At 45.7% G+C, this 23241-nt stretch overlaps 1 protein-coding gene across 1 annotated transcript; it reads right to left on the bottom strand.

Annotated features, from left to right (window-relative positions):
• Positions 1-56: 56 nt before the first annotated feature.
• On the bottom strand, positions 57-18005 carry cables1 (Cdk5 and Abl enzyme substrate 1). The gene is made up of 10 exons (XM_079750772.1): positions 17379-18005; positions 12654-12725; positions 12394-12486; positions 11281-11358; positions 8152-8257; positions 7831-7987; positions 5771-5874; positions 3821-3927; positions 3240-3447; positions 57-2885 (listed from the first exon to the last, which is right to left on the bottom strand). The coding sequence occupies exons 1-10, from the start codon at positions 17936-17938 to the stop codon at positions 2745-2747; spliced, it is 1626 nt and encodes a 541-aa protein (XP_079606898.1). The 5' UTR covers positions 17939-18005; the 3' UTR covers positions 57-2744.
• Between the last annotated feature and the right edge of the window lie 5236 nt (positions 18006-23241).

Genomic DNA, 23241 nt, shown 5'->3' with positions numbered 1-23241 from the left:
GACTCTTTGTTTTAATTGAACAAGCAATGCAGATTATTTACAAACATACACATGAGCTCATGAGTTGTTGTCCATGAGCTGTCTAGTGAAGAATTTAAGTGTGTGTGTGTGTGAGATTAGTGTTATCTTTGTGTTTGCCATCTGTAATTCACCTTAAACTCGGCAATCTGTTCGAAATTTGAATCAGAATTTAGTGAAGCCTGTTGGCCCATGTTTAAATAAACCATCATGAATACCTTTGCAACAGTACTGAACACATTATCATTTTCAATTTCAAGTAGGCCATCTTTTCTGATCTAGAGGCCTCGTAATACGCAGTGGTTCTCTCTGAGACGCTACATGATTCAGACCAAATAGCATTTTCAATCAAGCTGCCGTCATCCACCAATCATGCCATAAAAAGACCCCGAAAAAGGCAACAATTAAATCAATCAATCATATTATTTTTGGTCACGTTGCATTTCTTTTCTTCTCTTAAAGGTGCAGTGTGAATGATTTAGTGGCACCCAGCGGTGAGGTAGCAGAATACAAGCAACTGAATCCCCCCCACCACCCCTCCCTTTATAACAACATGGGCGGGGCTGACGTGGATTACTGGTTTTAAAGGGGCCAGTCGTGACTTGGTGTAATCTACGATAGCATCTAGTAGCAGTTTCAGGTGATAAGATTCCTTGATAGAATTGTAAATTGTATTCCTAGTTATTTGATCCATGAAACTAGGTCAAACCTTACAAGTACGATTATTATTGTTAACCGTCCGCATTGTTGTACGGCTTTAGCGATAACCTTAGCAATGTTTGTCCGTTGTGTGCCACTTTAGAAACATGGCGGTGCCCCGTGGAATTGGAATAGGACCCGCTGCCTATGTAGATATCAAGAGCTCATTTTAAGGTCAGAACAAAATGGTTCGTAATTTAAGGGATCAAACACTAATCAAGACATACTTATGAACATTACATTCCATTTCTGCCAAGGCCATCCTGTAAGATCCCACTTAATTCAACACACTGCGCCTTTAAATGACCCATAGTTTACAACCAGGTATGGCATGGATTTTCTGTTAGAAGCAATTTCTACATCTCCTCTAGTGACATCACACATGGGCGGGTCCACCCAGTTGTATGATGGATAGACCAGCCTACCAATTGGTTCAGTCCACCAGGTACCGGTAGGTGGATCTCTCCATACGTCTTGGTGGACCCTCCAACCAGTGATGTCACAAAAGGGGGGACGTACTAATCAGCCAATCAACATCACACCTAGTGGTAAACAAGGGGACCTTTAAAGCTAGGGTAGGCCATGTATTTTAGAAGCATTTCTTTATTCAATGAATCAATGAATCCAATTCTGACAAAGAAATGGAAAAAGTGTGGCCGTCAGAGGCCCGGCCGCTGGTCATCGTAGGTAGTACACCTTCATGTGTTCTGGCGTAGTGGCGTTGGCTTGAGGCCTGAAAGGAGGGGTTGGGATGTTTTTGGTTGGATACTTTAGAAATCGAATCGACTCTGGCTCGTTTGAAAAAAAGGTGGCGTACCCGAGCTTTATGTATGAAATAACAAATTCAAGTTATGGTCCAAAGTATGACGCTATATTCATACGATGTGGGGAAATGCCTTCGTTCCCTTTCACCCTGCTACAGCTCGGGCCGGAGTGGATGTCCTTCGTGTGAATCACGAGACATGTTGATAGTGCCTTGCTCTGCGGCACCAATCCGCAGACGTCCCACCGAAAAAACCAATAAGTGACCATTGGTTAATACATTATAGTCATTCGTACTTTTCTCTCCTGACCCCCAACGAAGCACTGTTCCAGTGCTGGGAATACACTCTAACATAGAGCATGGGGAAATAGCACGCTTAAAGTACAAGTTTCTGGTTAGTATAGTTCCAAAGCAAAACATTTTACAATTAAAAAACAATCCAATACTTTGTATGTTGTAAAAGATACAACAACAGTCGCCCCATCAAGTTTGTACTTTACACAAGTACTTTCAAAATGTCAGATACCATGCAGATAGTGGTCTGTAAAAAAAAATAAAAGAAGGAGGAACGATAGAAAATAAGAAATCATATAAAGTATGGTCACATGACTCATTTTTTCCAGATTTGTTCCAAAAATAAGAGGATGAAAACTGATCCCCTCTTCCCGTTCCCTATAATCTTCCAGGAGTGCACTTGTAGTGATTGGGGAGGGGGCTGCGATTGAGCGACACATTTCTGTAGAGAATGTTCTATAGAGAAGAGTACAAATCCAGCCAAAACCAATTGCTAAAGAGGCTGCAGCGTTCATAAAGTCATGCTTGTCAAAAGGCAATGATCATGACATTCATGAACAGGAAACAAGTGAAAAAATATGAAGAAATTTGACATCGGAAAGTTTTTCCTTTGACAACCCTTTGCCAAAACATCACCAAGAGACCTCTTAGTGGCTGAAAAATGTGAGAGATGCGATCCAAAAACCACAAACTAGAAAAAAAAATCACAATGAAGAAAAAAATGAACCGGTCGGAGCCTTCAAACTTCAAGGAACGTGCACGACTTGTGTAGAAACACAGAGAATAAATGTCGAAGGACGGCCCCGAAAACTATTTAAGAGTGAGTCACTTTGGCAGATTTCAGGTCTCTGAGAGGAAAGGCCAGCGTGGCGTGAATGATTGGAGGTGATCTGAGATGATGCGAGATGATTGGAGATCAGGAGGAGGAGAGCCTAGCCGGCCGCCCCGCCCGTCCCGACAGGGCGTGGCGTTAGGACGTCTGGACGAGGCGTCTGAAGTGGGGCATGACCTCGTGCTCGGGCAGATGCAGGTTGAACTCCAGGGCCACCAGCACCGGGAACTCAAAGGCTATCAGCTCCCGGCGGTTCACTCTGAACTTCTCTTCCAGTTTCTGAAAGACGTTAGAACATGTTCATGTCTATTTATTATTAAGAAGGAGCTGCAGCAACACATTAATTATGATCTCTCTAAAAGCTAAAAAAGGGTATTGATCAGCCAGTAAAAGACATTTCAGACTCCGCCCCCTAGTAGTGGACCCTCCCATGTGATGGTGCAGAATTTAAAGTGGCTTCTAATGGATAATGAACATCCAAAATAGGCCCCCTTTAAGATTTGGAAGTACCACCAAGAAACAACATTAAACTGGCATGAATCTTCCACTTCCTTCAGACATTGAACACATGAATCCATCCCAGTCGAGCGGCGGCCCTCTTCGCACAGGCCCTCGGGCGGGCGGGACACTCACGTCGATCAGGTGCTTGACCTCGTGCTTCTTGAGGTCGCCGCCGATCTTGGCGGCCAGCAGGAGGCAGGCGCCGGCGCACAGCTTGCGGTTCTGCTTGTTGAGCTTTCCCTGCAGCACCAGCTTCTCAAAGTAGACAAACGCCATGGCCACCGTGGGCTCGCCGTAGCCACACTCGTCCTGCGCCAGCTTCCTGATCTCCCTCTTCAGACTGCGGGGATTCAAAATGAATGACATAACTTCTGCTTCTTCTATCTACTTGCGACACAGGGTTTGCCCTGCACATGCAGGCTGACACAACTACCCCCACATACTCCTCCCACAACCAGTGAACTTGCTTCAGCTTGCTGGGAGCAGGTAATATGTGACGAATAGCATGGCTTTAAGTCTCCAATCAACCGACCTGTCACCGACTCGCATGTCGGGGGCGGGCGGGGGGGGGGGGGGGGGGGGGGGAGGGGGTGGTTATGCAACAGCGCTTTATGCATGCAATCCAAACAACCCAACAACAGCCAGCGATGGTAGCGCGACAGGTAGTACGGCAGCACTCCGGTCGCATCTCGCGTCCTATTTTTTATCTTTACCTCCGGATTTTGCTGAGCGTCAGCCGGATGTGGGGGAACTTCTCCTTGAAGGTCTCGTTCATGTCCTTCTTGAGGTCCGAGGGTTTCACGTACTCGATCACTGTGGTCTGGAGGAGAGAGGGAACACGAGACACGGGGGTCAGGGGTCACAAGGGGGCCACGCCGGAGGGGCCCCTGCTCTTCCATCACCCCCCCGACGTGACAGGGTGAGAAGATGGACGCGGCGCTCGGGGGATACGTTCCGCCCACACACTGACCAATAGGAGGCAGGAGGAAACTGGGAGGCTGGAAATGTACCCGGGGACACCCAATAGCTGTGATCGGGTGTTGTTCTGTCTTCAGAGAATGGGGCCTCACGGTGTTGTTGGTCTATTGTTTTGGTTCAGTTTGGGGGACTTCTGGGATTGGGAGTTTGTTACATGTCCTTACTGGTTGAGTAATGACTGATGTTTCCATATGTGTTGTATTTATTTGTACCTAGGGACTGCAGATGTTAATAAGCCTAAGGTTAACTCTGGTACGATGCATCAAATGGTTACCTTCATGTTGTAATTGCACATGGTCGCTTTCAAATAATATTGAAAAGAAAAAAATAATTTGGGATGGATATGCTTTGGGTCCATTCTGCACAATAGGCTTTTGGTCAGAAAATATGAACTAGGACTTATCAATGGGTGCTTCAAAATCCCCCAGATAAACTGATCAAAACCATCTCCCATATAGTTGCCTTATTCTAATTAATCCAGGTATTTCACATTCTAAAACAAAATAGATCAAATTCAGATTTAATAAATGTAACACGTGCCGTCCTTTCTGCTCACTGACTGTGAGGCCGGCGTTCAAAGGGGACCCCGCCGTACATGGAATCAACAGATGACCCGTCTATTGTCTTCCTGGCATTCAGAGTACGAGGGGAGAAAACGCCAAATATTTAGCTTGCACAACTTGGCACGACACACGTTTCAATAACAACTCGGTGTTTTGCATCGGTCCCCTGGAGTGAAGCATTCAAAATCGGACTTGTAGCATTCCTGTAGCGGGAACACAAAAGCTATTGTCCCAGCGTTGTGGATGCTGGGACTCCATATGGGGGCAGGGAAGGAAAACACAGTCTGGCCTTGAATGAGCCGAGCGCGCCCCTACTCTGTCCGTCTGTGTGTGTACTCTGCCAGTCTACGCAAGAACAACACTGCCGGGCAAAGAATGAGTCTGTCGTCTGTAAACCTCCCTTCCCGCTCACCAAAAACAAAACAAAGCCACAATGGACATTCTTTTCAGACACAGATTAAAAAACATCTGTGTCTGAAAAAGTATTCAGTATTTAACTTGGAAAAGGGAGGATTCTTACAGTCACAACGAATGAGGCATTGTTAAGAGGTCTCACCGGCTTGTAGGGCAGGGAACAAGGTGATGTATGGCATATGGCACAATTAGTGAGAGCTGATTGAGTGACACAGACAGACCGAAAGCGACCCACACACACACACACACACACACACACACACACACACACACACACACACACACACACACACACACACACAGACACAGACACAGACACAGACACAGACACACACAGACACAGATATCTGAGGCCAATGACTTCATTGATTTAAGTAGTGTGACAGACGGTTCTGGCTGCACTCCAACAGTAGATCTGGCCCAGGAGGCCGTTTCACACAGTGTAGAGGGGGGGGTGCCCCCTCCCTCCTTAACCTTGTATTCAGTCGGGACCGAAAGGGAGCAGCGGAAAACTCTAACCAAAACGACTTGGATTCACACAACATATGGTCGTTTATCTGGGGCTGAACGACTACAGAAAAACATGTTTGCGACCAAAACAAAGTTCCAGTTCTCCTCTCGGGGGCGGGCCGGCGAGGGTGCTGGCTGCAGTGTTTTTGTTATCCGTCCTGATGGTGTTTCGTGTGCTGGCTGTGAGCGTGTTCTCACCATGTAGGAGGGGAAGATGAGGACTCGCTTGTGCTTCCCACAGGGCCACTGCGGGTCGTCCAGCAGGTTGGGGTCGTACTCTCGGAGGTCCCCCACATCGTTGCCTGCATGGGGATCGAACAGCACAACACAACACCACAACACAACAGATCAGACCAACGATCCCATTCAGCGGGTGCATTTTCTTCTATAAAACACTAGTAAAGGCCGGTCAATACTGTGTGGTACTTTTCTCCAACATTGCGCACGTACATTTCTAAGCCTGGGTTCCCCCCCCCCCACTGGGTGTCAAACCCCTTTGCATTGTTCATGAAAAGCAGAACCAGTTGTGCTGCACAAGACAGAATATTAATTAAAGGATGAAAAAAAAAATGAAACAGAAGCGACTGTGAAAAATGGTGACACATTGAATCAACAACTTTAAACAGAGCCCTACCGTGGAACTGGGAGTTCTGTGTTGATTGAACACAGAGTGAGCATTGTGTCAGTGTGTTTCACTATTCTCTGGCAAGCCCAGTGCCAAGCTATCTTTGTCTATTTTAGTTACGTTGTTAAGATATTGTTTTGGAATAACAAATTAAGTCTATTTTGGGCCGTTTGCGTTGAAGCACTGACAGACTCCTGAGGTTTCATTGCAAGAATTGTCATATGATTTAGACAACACAAAATGGAGACAAAATGTGTATTGTAGTTTTCATCATTATAACAATTATGCGCTGCTATCTTGTTATGACTATGTAGTCTTGAATTCTGATTATTTCACTAGCTGAAGTAAAACAAACTTGAAGTGTTTGAGGCACGAAGGAAAATAAAGTTGGTGAGAGAACAGCCTTGCTCAAAGCTTGCATAACACAAACATTCAAGGTCAAAAACAAACAAAACCCTACTGGAGCGATCATCTTCTGTAAAATAACAATATTCCAATGTGGCTAGAGAATAAGCATAACAATAAGAATAATAAGAATAATAAGAAAACTGAATAAAAAATTAAAGCACGTTCCAAATGGTATGATTTTTTCTAGATAAAGTAGATTCTGCTCTTGGAGGAGCCGTCCACCCCTGTGGACTAAACTCCATGTGCATCACCCAAGTGGGTGCTACGCATTGGTGGTGGTGAGTTAGGTCCCCCCCTTCTGTGTAAAGCGTCTTTGAGTGAGAGAAAAGCGCCATATCAATTAAATCCTTCTCCTTCTTACACTTACCCCCTGTAGACTTACCCCTATAGAACCCTTAAAGTTAAGACTAACCCCTACAGAGTAGACTCACCTCCTGCAGACTAAACTAACCCTCATAGATTAGACTAACCCCTATAGACCAGACTAACCCCCATAGTCTAGACCAAACCACGTATACTAGACTAACCTCCATAGACTAGACTTACCCCATAGACTAGACTAACCCCCATAGACTAGACTAACCCCCATTTACTAGACTAACCCCATAGACTAGACTAACCCCCATAGACTAGACTAACCCCCATAGACTAGACTAACCCCATAGACTAGACTAACCCCATAGACTAGACTAACCCCATAGACTAGACTAACCCCCATAGACTAGACTAACCCCAATAGGCTAGACTAACCCCATAGACTAGACTAACCCCATAGACTAGACTAACCCCCATAGACTAGACTAACCCCATAGACTAGACTAACCCCCATAGACTAGACTAACCCCCATAGACTAGACTAACCCCCATAGACTAGACTAACCCCCATAGACTAGACTAACCCCCATAGACTAGACTAACCCCATAGACTAGACTAACCCCATAGACTAGACTAACCCCCATAGACTAGACTAACCCCCATAGACTAGACTAACCCCATAGACTAGACTAACCCCATAGACTAGACTAACCCCCATAGACTAGACTAACCCCCATAGACTAGACTAACCCCCATAGACTAGACTAACCCCAATAGGCTAGACTAACCCCATAGACTAGACTAACCCCCATAGACTAGACTAACCCCAATAGGCTAGACTAAACCCCAAAGGCTAGACTTACCCCCATATAATAGACTAACCCCCATGAACCTGCCCCTGCAGCTCACCCGTGTCCAGGCTGCTCTGGTTGCTGTTGAGGCGCGCCAGGCTCAGGCTGCGGTGGCTGGCGTTGCGGGACTGGGCGAAGGACGAGGTGGAGTCGATGGTGTTCCTGCGGCCGCCCAGGACGTTGGTGGGGTACATGAACTGCGTGTAGGATACCGTCTGTGGGTGGTGGTGGTGGGGGACATGGAGTTAGTGGCACAGGGAGGAGGGGGACTAAAGGCACGAACAAGATAAAAAAGAGGTGCTAGGTGATATTTCTTTCATTTTATTGTTTGAATATGATCCGATATCTTATAATATCCCAAACATCTGTGGCTCCTTACCTTCCCGTCGGCTCCTAGCTCCACCCCCTCCAGCCCGATCACCATCTCCTTGGCGCTGACCCCCCCCGAAGGGTGGCGCTGGCGCCCGCCCTCCGGCTTCACATCCCTGTCGGGCACAGCACCCTTTAGAGCTCCCCCAGGACCCCCCAGCACCCTTTAGAGCACCCCCAGGAACCCCCAGGACCCTTTTGAGCTCCCCCAGGACCCCACAGCATCCTCGGGTGCTACAGATCATGTTTCCCCCCATCCCGATCAAACAGTTATATAATATATAAAATGAAGGCTTCGCAAGTCGTCTCACCCTCCACCTGGAAGACCCTCTCTCTCACTCTCACACACACACACATACACACACACACACACACACACACACACACACACACACACACACACACACACTTCCTTTGGCCCAGTTCATGCAGGGAAGGGGAGGGTTGCGGAGGAGATGCTAGGAGGAAATCGCGGCTTGGGGCTGAGCGCTCCTGCAGCTTGACGACAGCGCATGAAATGCCATGCTAGCATGGGAGATTTTCCCGAGGTTACCATTGTGCGTATCAACGGCGCTGGTGGAGAAAACAGCTGGCAGGGCCTTGTTTGAGTAAAGTCTCTGTGGGCCGCACATGGGATGCAAGGGAATGGAGGTTAAGGACCTTATCCTCCACTTGAATGAGCAGGGCTTGTCTTAGACTTGGGTGCACTATTCTTCTGTATTCAGCTGACTGGTCCATTTAATCCTTTTCTTTCACCAGTGGTTCTCTACACCTTATTCGTGAGATATCAATAATGTGTGTGTGGTTGTCTCATTAGGGGGCCCCGTTCTTCTGTGATGGGAACAGTGTTATCTGTGAGACGGGCCCCCAGCCTGGGACACGGGGCCCGCCTTGTTGACGGTCACACTACAGACGGGGACGTCCCCGGGCGGCGGACCCACCAGCACATGAAACCGCCCACATGAAAGACAGAGACATGAAAGACCCGATCTAAAAAAGAAACCGCAAAAAAGGAAATGAAAGGGGAGGCTAAAAGCTTCTTCGTTTTTTTGGTTGACCCCTTTAAAGTCTGGCCAGAAACATACATAAACATTCAGCCATCAGCCTGTGGGACAGAGAGGAGGGCGGGGAGGGGGGAGTCGGAGACAAGGCTGTCCGGCTGCATGCAGAACAAACAACCACTGACTTAACACATTCCCATGTTAGTCTGAGTGCTGCCGTCCAGGCAGGACGGTTTTCGTTCATTCACCGACGGTTCAAAGGCTCTGCTGTTTTATTGTATAGATTGTATTTAAATCATTACATTATGCATCATTTATATATACTGGTAAAAGCTCATAATGATCTAGCGAAAGTCTACATTAGACTTTGAGCCAATGAGAAACAGATCTAGGACGGTCTGGTTAGGAGGATGGGGTCTAGAAACGGGAGCAGTGTTGGCTGCTGAGGATTCAACCTACTAACTGAGGCGGGACTCCAGAGGACTGGGCTACTTATTAAAATAACAGAAATCTGAAATCAGGGCAGGAGACAGAGGTATAAGTGATCACGATAATGGGGCCGTGGGTATTCAATAACACCAGACAAACATCTTTGCTGTAAGCATCAATGTGTGGGAACTAAAATAAGCTGTTGCATGCGAAGCAGTCACCAGAGATGACGGCTACTGTGACTATATCGTTTCATCGTGACACAAACATTGGCCCGAGCCATCTGGTGTCAGGCAACCAACTGTAAAATGTTAATTAGCGAGATTGAGCAGTCAGTCTCAGAGATATCACTGGAGGGGCTTCATTAACCCTTGACCCGCCACTGTTTTGGCTGGCTTTGTGAATTCCACAGAAAAAAATGGAGCAACTTTCTTCACTTAACTGAGGGCCACACGCACATAGACACAAAACATAAATACCGGCCGTTTCATGTGTCATGACTTAAATTGAAAAGAAACCGGAAGAATCTTTACAGACAGATAAGCCTCAAAAGGGTTCTCTTCAGCTTACCAAGAAAAGTGTTATCTAAACACGCGCAGAGAAATGAACACCAGTGGTTAATGTTAAACCAGCTGGTGTGTGTGTGTGTGTGTGTGTGTGTGTGTGTGTGTGTGTGTGTGTGTGTGTGTGTGTGTGTGTGTGTGTGTGTGTGTGTGTGTGTGTGTGTGTGTGTGTGTGTGTTCCTCTGGAGGGAAAGGTTTTGAGTGCATTTGCAGTCTCTGAACAGATCCACCACACATTGACATAGAGCATATCAGGACGAAGCACATCTTGAGGTGAGGACCACTAGAGGTTGCGCTAAGATTGTCAGTGACCGTTGGGTTACGTTATGGTAAGGGGAAGGAGGGCAATAACAGCGAAGCCGGCGGCAGTAACTGACAAAAACGAGTCAACTTGAAGGAAAAAAACGCTGACAAAAATCGGGAAGTTGCCCGAGCAAAAAACCGAGGGGAAAAAAAGAAGCAATAGGAGTCTACAATTGTTTGTAGATTAGCGGTAGAAATAAACAAACATAGAATCAAGCGTCATCAGCCCATTGCAGACCACCGTTGTAGATAATGTTATTAATATAACCTGACAGTTTGTAGTCCTAATAACTGGTCATTTCAGATCCAGGATTCCTTGACCCCCGAATAACGTTTATTTAGATTGACCAAATTATTAGTTACGTGTGGTTAACAAAGGCCAATGAAACGTAAAATCTTGTAATATTCATATCTTACAGTAATAATGCTACTTGACAATTAAACTTTAATAAGCCTTTCATCAGGTATGTTATCAAGACACTAAATTAAACTACAACAAACAGCGGAAGGCTTATTAAAGCTTCAAGTTTCATGAGCAGACTGTATATTAATGTTGTAAAACAAAATAGCTCTTTCAGTCCCCATTGACTTTGTTCACCACAGACTTTTTCTTATAGTACTTTCAAGAATGGAATCAACTTCCATTTTTTAGGACTACAAAAAGGACAGGATGTTATAATTAAATAGCATTTAAGTAGCGCCACAACCATCCCTTGACAATGTATCACCGGCTACAGGAGAGTACATCCAAAGAGGAAAAATAAAGGCGGGAAAAATAAAAAGGGAGAGGGAGTACAGGCGGGAGACAAAAATATAGAGTATGGCATGCTGTCGGATACATACCCTGCTTGGCTACAATCTCGATAAGGCAGCACAGAAAATACACTATAGAAGGATCTCCGGGCACTGATAAGGACTATCCTATAAAAACAAAAAAAATAGGCAAATAAGGCTACTTAAAACATCTAGGTGTTTAGGAGTTCAGGTTAAGTGGGAGGCGGTTTTCTAGAGCGGAATCCAGTAGAAAACAGAAAACCTAAGGGAGACTTGAACGTGAAGGGGGCATCGTGAATGTAGGTGGGACGGCGTGGAGAGGTGTGGAGGGGTGTGGCTGGGCAGTTGAAAACTGGGCCATTTTCTAGTGCTCGTTTCAGAAAAAGCTTTTTTTTACTTTGATAAAAACCAGACCATAACACATCTCACGAAAGAGCGCATAACTGTGTGTAACAGTGTCAGAAAGTCTATAAATACGTCACGTTTACACTCACGGGTCATCTGCGATACCGCTAAATCCGGTTTGCCTTCAATCCACTTTAGTAACAAATGGATTTCAGGCCATGGTGACAGAACAGGGATTAATTAAATAAATGGCCCTGACCTCATGGTCCACACATTGGGTAATAACAAGGGTTTTTTTGGGCTCTTATCCACGTTATCCTTCTTGTCGTACAAACCAAATGCTACAAATAATTTGAGACTAGGAGGACAAAAACTGCCTGGAGGCCTGTCCAACAAAAAATATCATTAACCATTAAAGTATAATAAATACTAGCTTTGAGAAGTGACTTTCTGCAGGTATATCTGCATTTTGTTTATGGTGAAGAGTGGAACGGAAAATTATTCAAGTTGCTTTTAGGGTGGAACCAAGAGTTTCTACATTGATGTGGATCTAATAGACAGTATTCCAAACTGTTATCCCACTAAGGATCAATAGCTAATTACACTGCACACTGAATATATTTAAAATTCCATAAATAACCAATTACAATTCAACTATTAGTATTAATGGCCAAATACAAAAGGATAAGCTCGCCTCCTGAGATTTGCTTCGTAATCTGAGAATCGGTGAAACTGCAGTTCATCGACTTGTAAGGGGGGGTGTTGGGGGGTGACCAAGCCATTATCCACTGGGAGCCCTTGTTATGGACTGGGGCATGGCATTGTTGGCCCCCATACCTTCCGTTGCGCATATCGTGTTGCCTCATGTTCTTGATGAAGTGGATCTTCTTGAAGCTCTTTGGTCGCGGCGAACCCGATAGGGTTCGGCATCTGGAGGAGCAAGAGAAGAAAAAAGACAAAAAGCTGTCAGCCACTGAACAGGGAGAAGGCAGAGCCACGCGATGAGATCCTCGTGTGACATCAGCAGCCTTTTGGAAGAGGGTGCGGGCAGGGCCTTTCTGTGGCCAGGGCGAGTCCCTGGGTGGAGGGATGGGTACCTGCGCAGAGGAGCGTTCTCCGCAATGTCCTCCAGGGTCTCCAGGGAGGAGCGCTGGGAGATGAGTCTCCGTCTGGAGGAGCGACAGACAGGGAGGGGGAAGATGGGGAGGTGATGAGACATTTCAGAAAAAAAACAATAATATCAACCCCAACATCTCTGCCATTTGTCCAACGATTTTAATGAGGCCTAACCTTTGGGAGAAGTCAAACAATTGGCATGTCATGAACCAATTCTTAATACGGCAATGTCTTATCTACTCACTGTGATCAATGTGCAAAGCAAGTAAACACAGATTTAGCAATGGCAGTTTGCCATTGTGGTGTGTACCAGACGGTACAGTCATGAATCAAGACTTGTAGTGTCAGGAGTTAGTCACAACAACTCAACGACACATTCCTTCCATTAGTAAATAGAGGTCAGTTAACTTATGAAACAAATTCGTACACAAGGGGGGAAAAGCAAGAGATTTCTACATAAATCTCTCGATTTTCCTACTTAAGTAATGAGCTTTACTTGGCTGAATAAGTCTGATGCAAGTATTTTTCGATTTATTAGGCACTTACAACGCTTGAAATGTAACACAGGGTGCAAGCGTTCTGTGCCAGGCTCTACAACCGTGAGACACTATCTTGACCTCCAATGGGTTACTGTCACTGGCTGTTAAAACGTGTTGAACTTAACTCAATCTTAACACCTAGGTCTGTACTTCTGCCAATCATTGAGCACATTGAATACAAACAGGATTGACTCAGATCACACATTCACGGAACATAACGAGCTGGAAGGTAATGAATCTGTGCTGATGCGCCCTGTTCCCTGTTCCCATTTGGACATCCCGTACAAAAAAAAGTTTAACTCATATTCCCCATGCAACCTTTGTGTGGTTCATTTACAGCTGCTCGCTTTGTCTGGTTTGAGACCAGCGAATCCATCTACCCCCAGAGTGTTTGTGTGGTCAATGATCACTGTGGGATCGTGCTACAGCCTTTATGCATGACCACAGTGTACTTTCAGCATGGCACCAGAGGTGACGGGGAGGGCAGGAGGATGAGGAACCAGCCCTTGAAATCCTTTTTTTTTTTTTTTTTTTTTAAACACAGTTTTCAACACATGAAACTGTGTTGAAAACTGTGTTGCTCCCCCGACCGGCCCACTTGCGTTGACTCGACGTGAACCTCTGAATCAGAGCCCCTGTGTGAACACCGCTGCCGGCTCCGGACCAATCGTGTCCCGACTAGCTTGACGTTTCACACACAATTACCACCTACACCCAACGTGTGATGTACATTATACACCCAATTGAATCTGGTATGAGAAAATCTCCCACAACAACCTGACCGCCTATCTTTAAATCTCTTGCATCAGTAAACATCCCTGTCTCCCCACTGAGCACACAACGCTCAGTAGAGGCACTGAACACGTGTGTATCGTGCACCACCCTTCACCCACTGTACACATCGGGGCCGCGTCTGGCAGGCTTCAACAGCCCTCCCCTCCCCTCCTCCACCCCTGCTGTTTCAGTAGCAGGCTGAAGAGCCCCGGTTAATGAGCGACAGAAAATATGAGGACGGATTTAGAGAAGAAGACTCTGCTCTGGAGGGTCTCTCGGGGGGTGAACAAACAAAGACAGGTGAGTGCATACCAGGGGCTGGATGATGAGGGTGAGACGAGAAGTACCAAGCAGTAAAGACGTACCGGAATCCCTGATCTTTGGCCGAGCGTTCCTCGTGAGAATGATTCTCATGCCACAAGAAAAGAAATAAGCCCCAAGCACTACCTCTGAGTGAAGGCTTTAGACAAACTAAGGGAAAGATAGGAAGCTGATCTCGATATTTCCTCTGCAGCAGAATGAGAGGAAGGTCATGATGTTTGGGTTCGACCCCTTTCTAAATGTCAGACAGGGGGAGGTTGAATCCTTAGAGGTGAACAGAGATGTCTAAGGATCCATGATCTCAATCAAGGACACACATTGCATTTTTCTTAAGGTTTCTAAGGTTCTATTTAAACATAAACCATTAAAACTTAGATACAATTCTAATATTAAATATTTGCAAAGTAAGCTTTAACAATTCTCAAGGAGCAGTAACTTTGACCATACCCAGATAATGGGCGAAAACTGTTGTCTGGTAGAGCAGTCAACCTTAAATGAGAGTGTGTTGCAGCCACATCCAAGTTGAAACCTTCCACACGATATCCACCGACTTTTCCTAAATTCCATGTGACAGAAGCGCAGGTTGGGGCCAGTACAAACGCACGCTAATGCGCTGGGAGGCCTTTGATCCAGCCGCCGTAAATGAAGAGCAGAATAAAGCCGGCTGGTTGTTATGGGTTTTGCTCCTTCCACTGCTTAAGGTGGCTTCCTGTGCCTAGTTCTCCACAGGCCAGAACACAGGCAAGCATGGTGAGATACTCACCCAGCCTCTTCTCCAAGTCAGGGCCTGGTTCTGATCATGCCCACTTTCTAACACTGTATTCTTACCGGGAATATTTTCTGACAGCTATGGCAACCAGGAGCCAGTGGAACAGAAATTAGCTTCTCTTACATAAACCTGGTGGTGATGCCAACAATGACCTCAACCTGAACAACAATCAGCCCCATATCCCAGAAGGATGTGATCCAATTGCCCAGACACGCTCTGGATGACCACTAGAACAGCATTATTCTGGCCGCGCGAGAGGCTGTGGTTCCTGTGCTGTAAGGCTGAGGCAGCCTAACCCTTGTTAAAATACTGTGGGCTTTCTGGCGCTTCCTGGAGCCAGTGAAAAGCAAACAGTGTGTACGTGAGGAGACTCGCTGGGCCGTCCAGGTCGTGGGAGGGGTTCTGATTAAAGAAAAGGAAATGTGATCCCTCTAGTCAGTCCGATATAAGACTATATCATGAAGTTGCGGGGGGAGGGGGGATGGGAGGTGTTTTAAACATTGAATGGCGAAATTAACCTGAGAAAAAAAAACTAACTGAAAGGCAATTCTTTTTTTTTTAACTAAAAAATGAATAAAAGTTTGAGATAAGAGACGACCACATCATCAATATGATGGATCAGAACTAGTCTCGAGGCCTTTAAGAGCTCTGAGAAATACTTTTTTCCCCTCCGCTTGGCAGCGACTCAGAAGCAGTGAGGGACTTCCTGAGGAGCGGCAGGGGAGACAGGGCCAAGGAGCCTTGAGAGCAGAGTGGGCCTCTGTTGCCCCTGCTTCTCCTGGGAGAGGAAGCGACGGACAGTGAAACACACAGCCAGGGGTGGAAATAGGGGAGGGGTTGGGAGACAGGGGAGAGCCAGCAAGCCTCTCAGAAAGCCCGGGCATCCTGTCGCTCCGAGCCAGGGTGAACTCGTTTTTTAAACACCATTTTCAATGCTTTTTCTTTTTTTCCCCTTCACCCATTGAACCCCGGGAACACAATCCGGCCACTGTGCAGGCCAGTGACCCTGTCCTGGCCCGTCCCACACCGGGTAGGGGTTAAGCCCGGAGCACACGGCCGTGTGGGAACACACGCAGAGTCACATCAACAACAAATAACTGGACAACCTATTGGAAGAAAGTGTAAAAAAAGAATACCTCCGCTCTACATTCTCCATGCAGTGGGACTTGCTCTGTTAAAACAACAAGATTCTACTTCTTGTTAGTGTCTCGCATGAGGTAAGAGGAAAAAGGTGGAGCATCAATAGGTAACACGCCAGGATCCTGCTGCCAGCATGGACATCGTCCAGAAAAAACACATTTCACAAAACCAGTCCTTTTTGTTTTTACTGGCTCACCTTACCTGGCGGCGCACAGCAGAACTTCTCTTAATGAGCACCTGAATATAATCGTGTGATAAACCCTAACCCAAACACTTAGCCTTCATGTGTCTTTGCTTTTGTTTTGGGGTTGATTCTATAAATGAACAAAAATGGCTATGGTTTATTACAACACAATGCATAGAAAAAAATAAAGCTATAAACTTTATCACATCATAAATGGGATTGTGAAATAGTATTAGAGGCTGGGCTAGTTCTGCTCTGGGGTCAAGGAGAGAATGAATTGAGCGCTGCATGCTAATTGTTGCAGCTCCATGTTCAGCTGTGCGTGTGTGTGTGTGTGTGTGTGTTTAACCCAGAGGCCAGACAGTAGGTGAGGACATTAAGAGGACTGTTAGCCAAATGCAACTGACAGCCAACCCCCCCAACACCACCCCTCCCCTTTTATTCTCAATGGCAAGTAAACCCACAGAATAATAAAGACATACACGACACACACACACACACACACACACACACACACACACACACACACAGTGTATTGACCATGTTGTGTTATGCGGGTGTTGCATTACAGGGTTAGGGGCAGCTGGGTGCCACGTTTTTAGAACAAGTAAAGACAAAATAACTTTTTTTTATAGGCTATTAGCATAGCTATGCGAGAAAGAGACGAACAGACAGAGACGGAGAGAGACAGAGAGAGATTCCTTGAACGAGGAGGTATGCTTTGTAGTGGGACAGGGGAACTTGGTAACAGCTCCACAGCTGTTGCTCCTGTCTTGGTTAAAAACAAAGACATCTCTATGAAAATATGAACTATAAATCGATGATGTTGTAAAACAACTTGCTCTAGCTGCAAAAACAGTATACCTTCTCCTTTGAGAAGAACGGTTTATCCATCATTTTGTCTCAACAACTCTAGTCACAAGTGTGTCTTTCCCATCACACAGTACACCAAAACATCTGCAGAGACAGTTTGCATTACCTTGACCTCTGCAGCTCTATTGCAGAGTTGGCTATCTGTCCGCCCTCCAGGTTGTAGTTCTGGGCGCCCTGCCTGGAGAAGGAGGCAGGTAGCACCCCCTGAGTGTATGTCTGCAGCCTCCCTCTAGCCGCGGCTGGGACCGCAGAGAAGGGTGAGCTGAATATGGAAGGCCCGAACGCATCCCCGTCCGACTCCGTCCCGGGGGGAGCAGTGGGACCCGTCACAAAACTTGCTCGGTTTGTAGCCTGCAGAGCGTGGTTAGCGAGCGCCTGGGCGGCCGTGGTCGCTGCCACTGCTGCCCCAGCAGCAGCATCCGCCGCATGCATTGAGCGTTCTGGGGAAACCAGGCTCTGTCTAGTCCTTCCCTCAACTGAATCATCCTCTTCGGTTTGGATGTCTGCATCATCTTGCACTGGCCGTCCGTCCAAGGAGATCTTGCTGAGAAAAGACAGCGCAGCTTGTCTCCTCCTCGGATCTATGCGTTTCCGTGTATGTTCGCTGCTGGAATGCTTTATCTGGAGCGTGGTGGTGGATGTGTTGCTGCTCGTGGCAGCCGCCATGGTCCACCTCCAAGCGATGTCAGAGCGCGAGCAGAGATCTTACCTCGATGACATTAAGAAAGTGATGATCGTGCTTATGTTGGCTAACGTCAGTGTGGTCTGTCTTTAAAGTACATGCGTTAAACTGGCTAAAAACAGGAAGGTCACGTGTGTTCAGTATTGTGGCAGCACAGGGAAAATGTGGACCAATGGGCGCTCAGAGAAGGGAGCATGTTTTTTTCTTTTCCTGCGCGCTCCCCCACGCCCCCATATATTCTGTAGCCTACAGGGATCCGCCGTCATTACGGTAATGGGCCAATAGTTGTCGAACAGCCTTTTCTAATTATTTGTAAGAATTTTTGAACAATGTTGCCCAAACATGTACCAACATTTACTTTTTGACAAAGTGCAATACTGTGCGAAAACAATTAAAATCGAATAATGATACTCATATTGCTACAAGAACAGTGTGTGTCATATTGATTATCAACCATTATCAAAACATGGACTTTGCTTTCATGTGTGCACAAGTCAGCATGTTCTTCTTCCACTGCTCGGTAACAGCGCCATCTGGCTGACACTGTTCAGCTGCAGTTATCTTTTTAATGAGTTACGCCATCTAGTGGCTCCTCCTCACAACTGCAGCAACATGCAACTATTGGCGAGATGTACATTGCTTCCATGGCTTGTTCAAGTTATTCATGCTATGAATAACAGGCCTACTCACTGCAGCTGAATCCCTCGAATAAAAGACAACTGCTGAGACCGGTTCCAATATGAACGATGTGCGGCATGGTCAACGTGTTTATGCAGATATTTCATGCGTTCTCAGGTTAATCCTATTGCTATCAAAGGTTTATTCTTGCAATGAATGGATTCTGCTATAACACACAAAAAAAGATAAGAAAGAATGACCTCAAAACATAAAGTTATGTTATTTACCAAATTACAGCAAAAAGTATCCCAAGGCAAATTATTCCAGCCAGTCTGTTAACACGCAGTAGTATATCTCTAGTAGATATATCTAGAGTAGCTAGTATATCTCGAGATATACAATAAATAAATGTCCCACTAGATGCCGCTGTTGGACCTTCAATCTCTGCCAGACTTCCATACACTGTCACAGTTGGTTTCATCAAAAACTCAGGTAAAAAAAATAATTAATAAGGCACGATTGAAGAATAATCATTATGAATAAAATACAAGATGTAATTTTGTTTTTAACTAATCATAATTTGAATAATAACATTCTTAGCTGCATAACATAATTTTCTTGCAACGCACTGTGGGTTCAATTAATTAAAAACGGCGATTAATTATGCAACTATTCATTAGGTTACTAAACTATTTTAAAAGGTTCAAACAATAGGCCTACAAAAACAATATGCCACGTACGGTTGTTTTGTTTTGTCCTCGTCATCTGCATTCGTTTTGCGACCTTAGTCTTCCACTATGATGTCACCTGCACAGTTCAGAGCCCAGGAGGTTAATGAGGTCATCCTTTAATCATGCGTGACGCCAAATAGAGACTTTATTTAACGTAATTATTTAACGTTTCCATATTGATCCCAAACCACGAAACGCAAAAGCCTACAAGTCAGGAAGAAAACAATGTTGATATCACAAGTCAACAGTGAAATTAGCTTCCTAGTGAATACGCTATTTTCCGTCAGCAAAAAAGAACTTATATCATTGATGGAATAAATTAGCACATAACACAGGCTGATCGGGCCGAGGTGCGTGTTTGTGTACATTGTGGAAACAATAAAGGTGTCAGAGAGGGAGAGAGCTCCTGTTAATCTGAGAACCAACTTCAGACTCCGGTCCTCGCTGAGAAGCGCCGGGCTTCCTGTGTTTGTGCGGGGTTTCCTGCAGATGAAGTGCCCCGGCACCTCATTGTGATGCTGGATGCGCACGGCTCGAGCTATTACTTTCACTGTGATTAAAGGAAACAAGTGAGTGCAGTGCATCATAAATTTGCTCCAACTAACCGGTCTGTGAAATAGGAGACAATGGAGCACAACAAGTTAGATCGTGCGTTCTGCTGCAATATTAAATATGAACAATATTAATACTACAATGATGGACAGAAGACAGTAAAATGAGAAGAGTAGATATGTGTATGTGTATGTGTGTTTGTGTTTGTGTGTGTGTGTGTGTATATATATATATATATATATACATATATATATATATATATTTATATATATATATATATATACATATATATATATATATATTTATATATATATATAAATGAAAGGCTCTGTCTTTCAGTTGTTCAGTGTTGCATTGTGTGTGTGTGTGTGTGTGTGTGTGTGTGTGTGTGTGTGTGTGTGTGTGTGTGTGTGTGTGTGTGTGTGTGTGTGTGTGAGCATGCACACACACATACGTGTGGGTGTGTGTGTGTGTGCTTCTGGGAACCCTGGGAAAGTTCTCGCCATTTTGTCTTTTATATCCCAAACATTGTGAGCCATTGCAGGGTCGAGCAATTAAAATGCCTGCCGTGCTATTTCAGGGGTGTTGTTGTGCCTGGCCCTAGTTGGTCTTGCTGAGATATACACTTGGCATGCATTGCTAACGCACACGGTCACACACACACATACACAAACACACACGCATCCTCTGCACCCAGCATAATGTAATCATCTCTGTCCCCAGCTCTAAATGTCATTATCTTGTTATTGATCACCTCATTGTCCTATTATTGATCACCTATCAGGCATGTAGGGCTGCGGTCCACACAGGGGTGGAATCAAATCTATCTAAATTACCACTGTACTCAGATTATTCATGTGCTGCTGATGAACCGTTCAGATAACAGTGAGAGTGTGAGAGGCCTCTCTCTCTCTCTCTCTCTCTCTCTCTCTCTCTCTCTCTCTCTCTCTCTCTCTCTCTCTCTCCTACCTCTCTCTCTCATGGGTCTGCTTAATGGGGGCCAGGGTCTTATCAGGAACATCTGAGGAGCTCCCTGAAGTTCACCTCAGTTCACTCAATGTCACACACACACACACACACACACACACACACACACACACACCACACACACACACACACACACACACACACACACACACACACACACACACACACACACAAAGACACGCATGTGCACATGCTCACACACGCACCAAAGCTTTATTAGGGATTGACATGATGACGAATATGAATGTATACAAGAGGATTATACTTCCGAATGAATGTCAGACCTTTGCCTGACCTCTGCTCAGTTATTCAAAGACACGGGAGAACGCATGATTCGCATGATCTCAATTGGAAAACCGTGAGACATAGTAATGTTGGGTAGACATACATTTTGTTAGATCGCTACTCAATCCAAAATCACAGCAGTCGGCGTCGGCCGCTTTATGTTAATGTTTGGACAGATATTTCGTCCGGGGAAGGGGCCGGGGGTTACCTCTGTTTGGTCATAAGGCCAGGCTGGGGACTTGTGGCAGGATGCTGGTTAAGGTGAGCACGACCCAGGAGGGGGTGGGTTAGGGGGAGGGACCAGGGGGCATGGAGCCGTCCAACTATGTGGTCATGACATCACGATTGATGACTCAAAGATCACCATTGCAGCCCACCCGCATGCCCCAGTACCCCCCCCCACACACACACACACACACACACACACACACACACACGCACACACACACACACACACACACACGCAAGCACAAACACACACACACACTCACAGACATACATACGAAACACAAACACACGCACAAACACACACACTCACTCACCCATCCCACCCCACTGCGCCCCCCAACAACATCAAACATGGCGTATTAGGGTGATCTACGGCGATGGCCGGGCAGCACTTTCAACTGAGTCAGGCCAGGTCCATCAAAGGATTTATCTCCTCAGCAGATTAAAGGGGGGCCTAGGCGTCTGCCAAACAAAGACTAGCTCTGGAGGTCAGCCCAGGTCTCCGCTAGACAGAGATTTACACTAGGGCGACAGGCCTTCAGAACATTGGTTCAGGACACACAAGACATCTAGGAGTCTGGGAGAGTCAGTCTGGCTAAGAATGAGTAAGCCAAGGCTGGCGTCCCGCTCATCGCAGCTGACGGAGATGTAGGGATAGCATGTTACTGCTTTCTTAAGAAATGTCAACATTCAGCCGGGCTCCACATAACATTGAAAAAAACTGAAACTCTTTTTTGAAAATTTGGGGTCATGATGTTTTTAAATGTATTTGTTAATTTACATGTATTTACAACCGTGAGTTCGCAAATGTATTATTCTGAAAATCTTTACGACTCAGGATTAACTGTAAACACATTAGCAAGAGCGTTCGACTGAGAAGCAGCCAGGGTCAATGTTATTCAACTTTCCTATGTTTTTTGACATGTTCCTGGCGTCAGGCTTCATCGGGATTCCACAGTAATGAGGAAATGGCCTTTTGGGAATGTTTTTAAGGAAGATTAGATGAGATGTTATATACACGCTATTTATATATGTGGCGCATTGACAAATGGTTGGAGGGGATCTCTCTAATGGGCGTTCAGTGTACACTGAAACCTGGTGCTCACTATACACAAGCTGCTGTTTGTGTTTAATGTTAAAAACCTTTATCGATGTTTGTTGTTTTTTACTCCTGCTGGGACCATGTTAGGCAATGTCCATCTGCCCAGAAGGAATATTTTATTCAAATCAATTTGTGTTTGTTTCTCTACTTTCTCAACCAATGAGGTCGTTTTGCAATAGATACGAGGCGTCAGTGAAAAATCATTCATTTTAGTTCAAAGTGACAACGTCCACGAGAATTTCCCCTTTTTGGTGTTGTCCGCTGTGTGTGCATGTGTGTGTGTCTGATTGTTTCTTTTAAGAGTTGAAAACGTTGTTTTCGGTAACATATTTTGCAGGCTAGCTCAGAAGGAAAACATGCATTTGTATTCATTTGGAAGCGCGGGGGCGAGACAGAACAGACAGAGTGGGCTTGTGGCAAGATATGACCAGGCCCTGTTGCTGTTGGGGCTAGCAAGGACAGCTCTCTTGCTCTCCCTCTCTCTCTCTCTCTCTCTCTCTCACTCTCTCTCTCTCGCTCAGGGAACATCTACGTCTTGCAGGGGAAAAAGGGTCCGACTTTGGACAAAAGAGAGCCTGGGAGCCTTAAAGGAAGAGTTAAACATTCACAGGAATCTTCCTTTACACACCTTAACCCATTCACAATTTATTTTCTACACACCATATTCGTCATCCCTCGTATACGCACAGTTCATAGAAAGGAGGTCAGACCGCGTGTGAGTGGGTGAGAAGGTGAAGCAAGTAGGGAGGGAGAATCGTCTTTAACCAAAATTCCTTTTGCTGCA

This window comes from Pollachius pollachius, assembly GCF_949987615.1.
Source record: "Pollachius pollachius genome assembly, chromosome: 14".
Lineage (NCBI taxonomy): Eukaryota > Metazoa > Chordata > Actinopteri > Gadiformes > Gadidae > Pollachius > Pollachius pollachius.
Note: the sequence above shows the minus strand (reverse complement) of the source record. Positions and strands in the feature narration are given on the sequence as shown.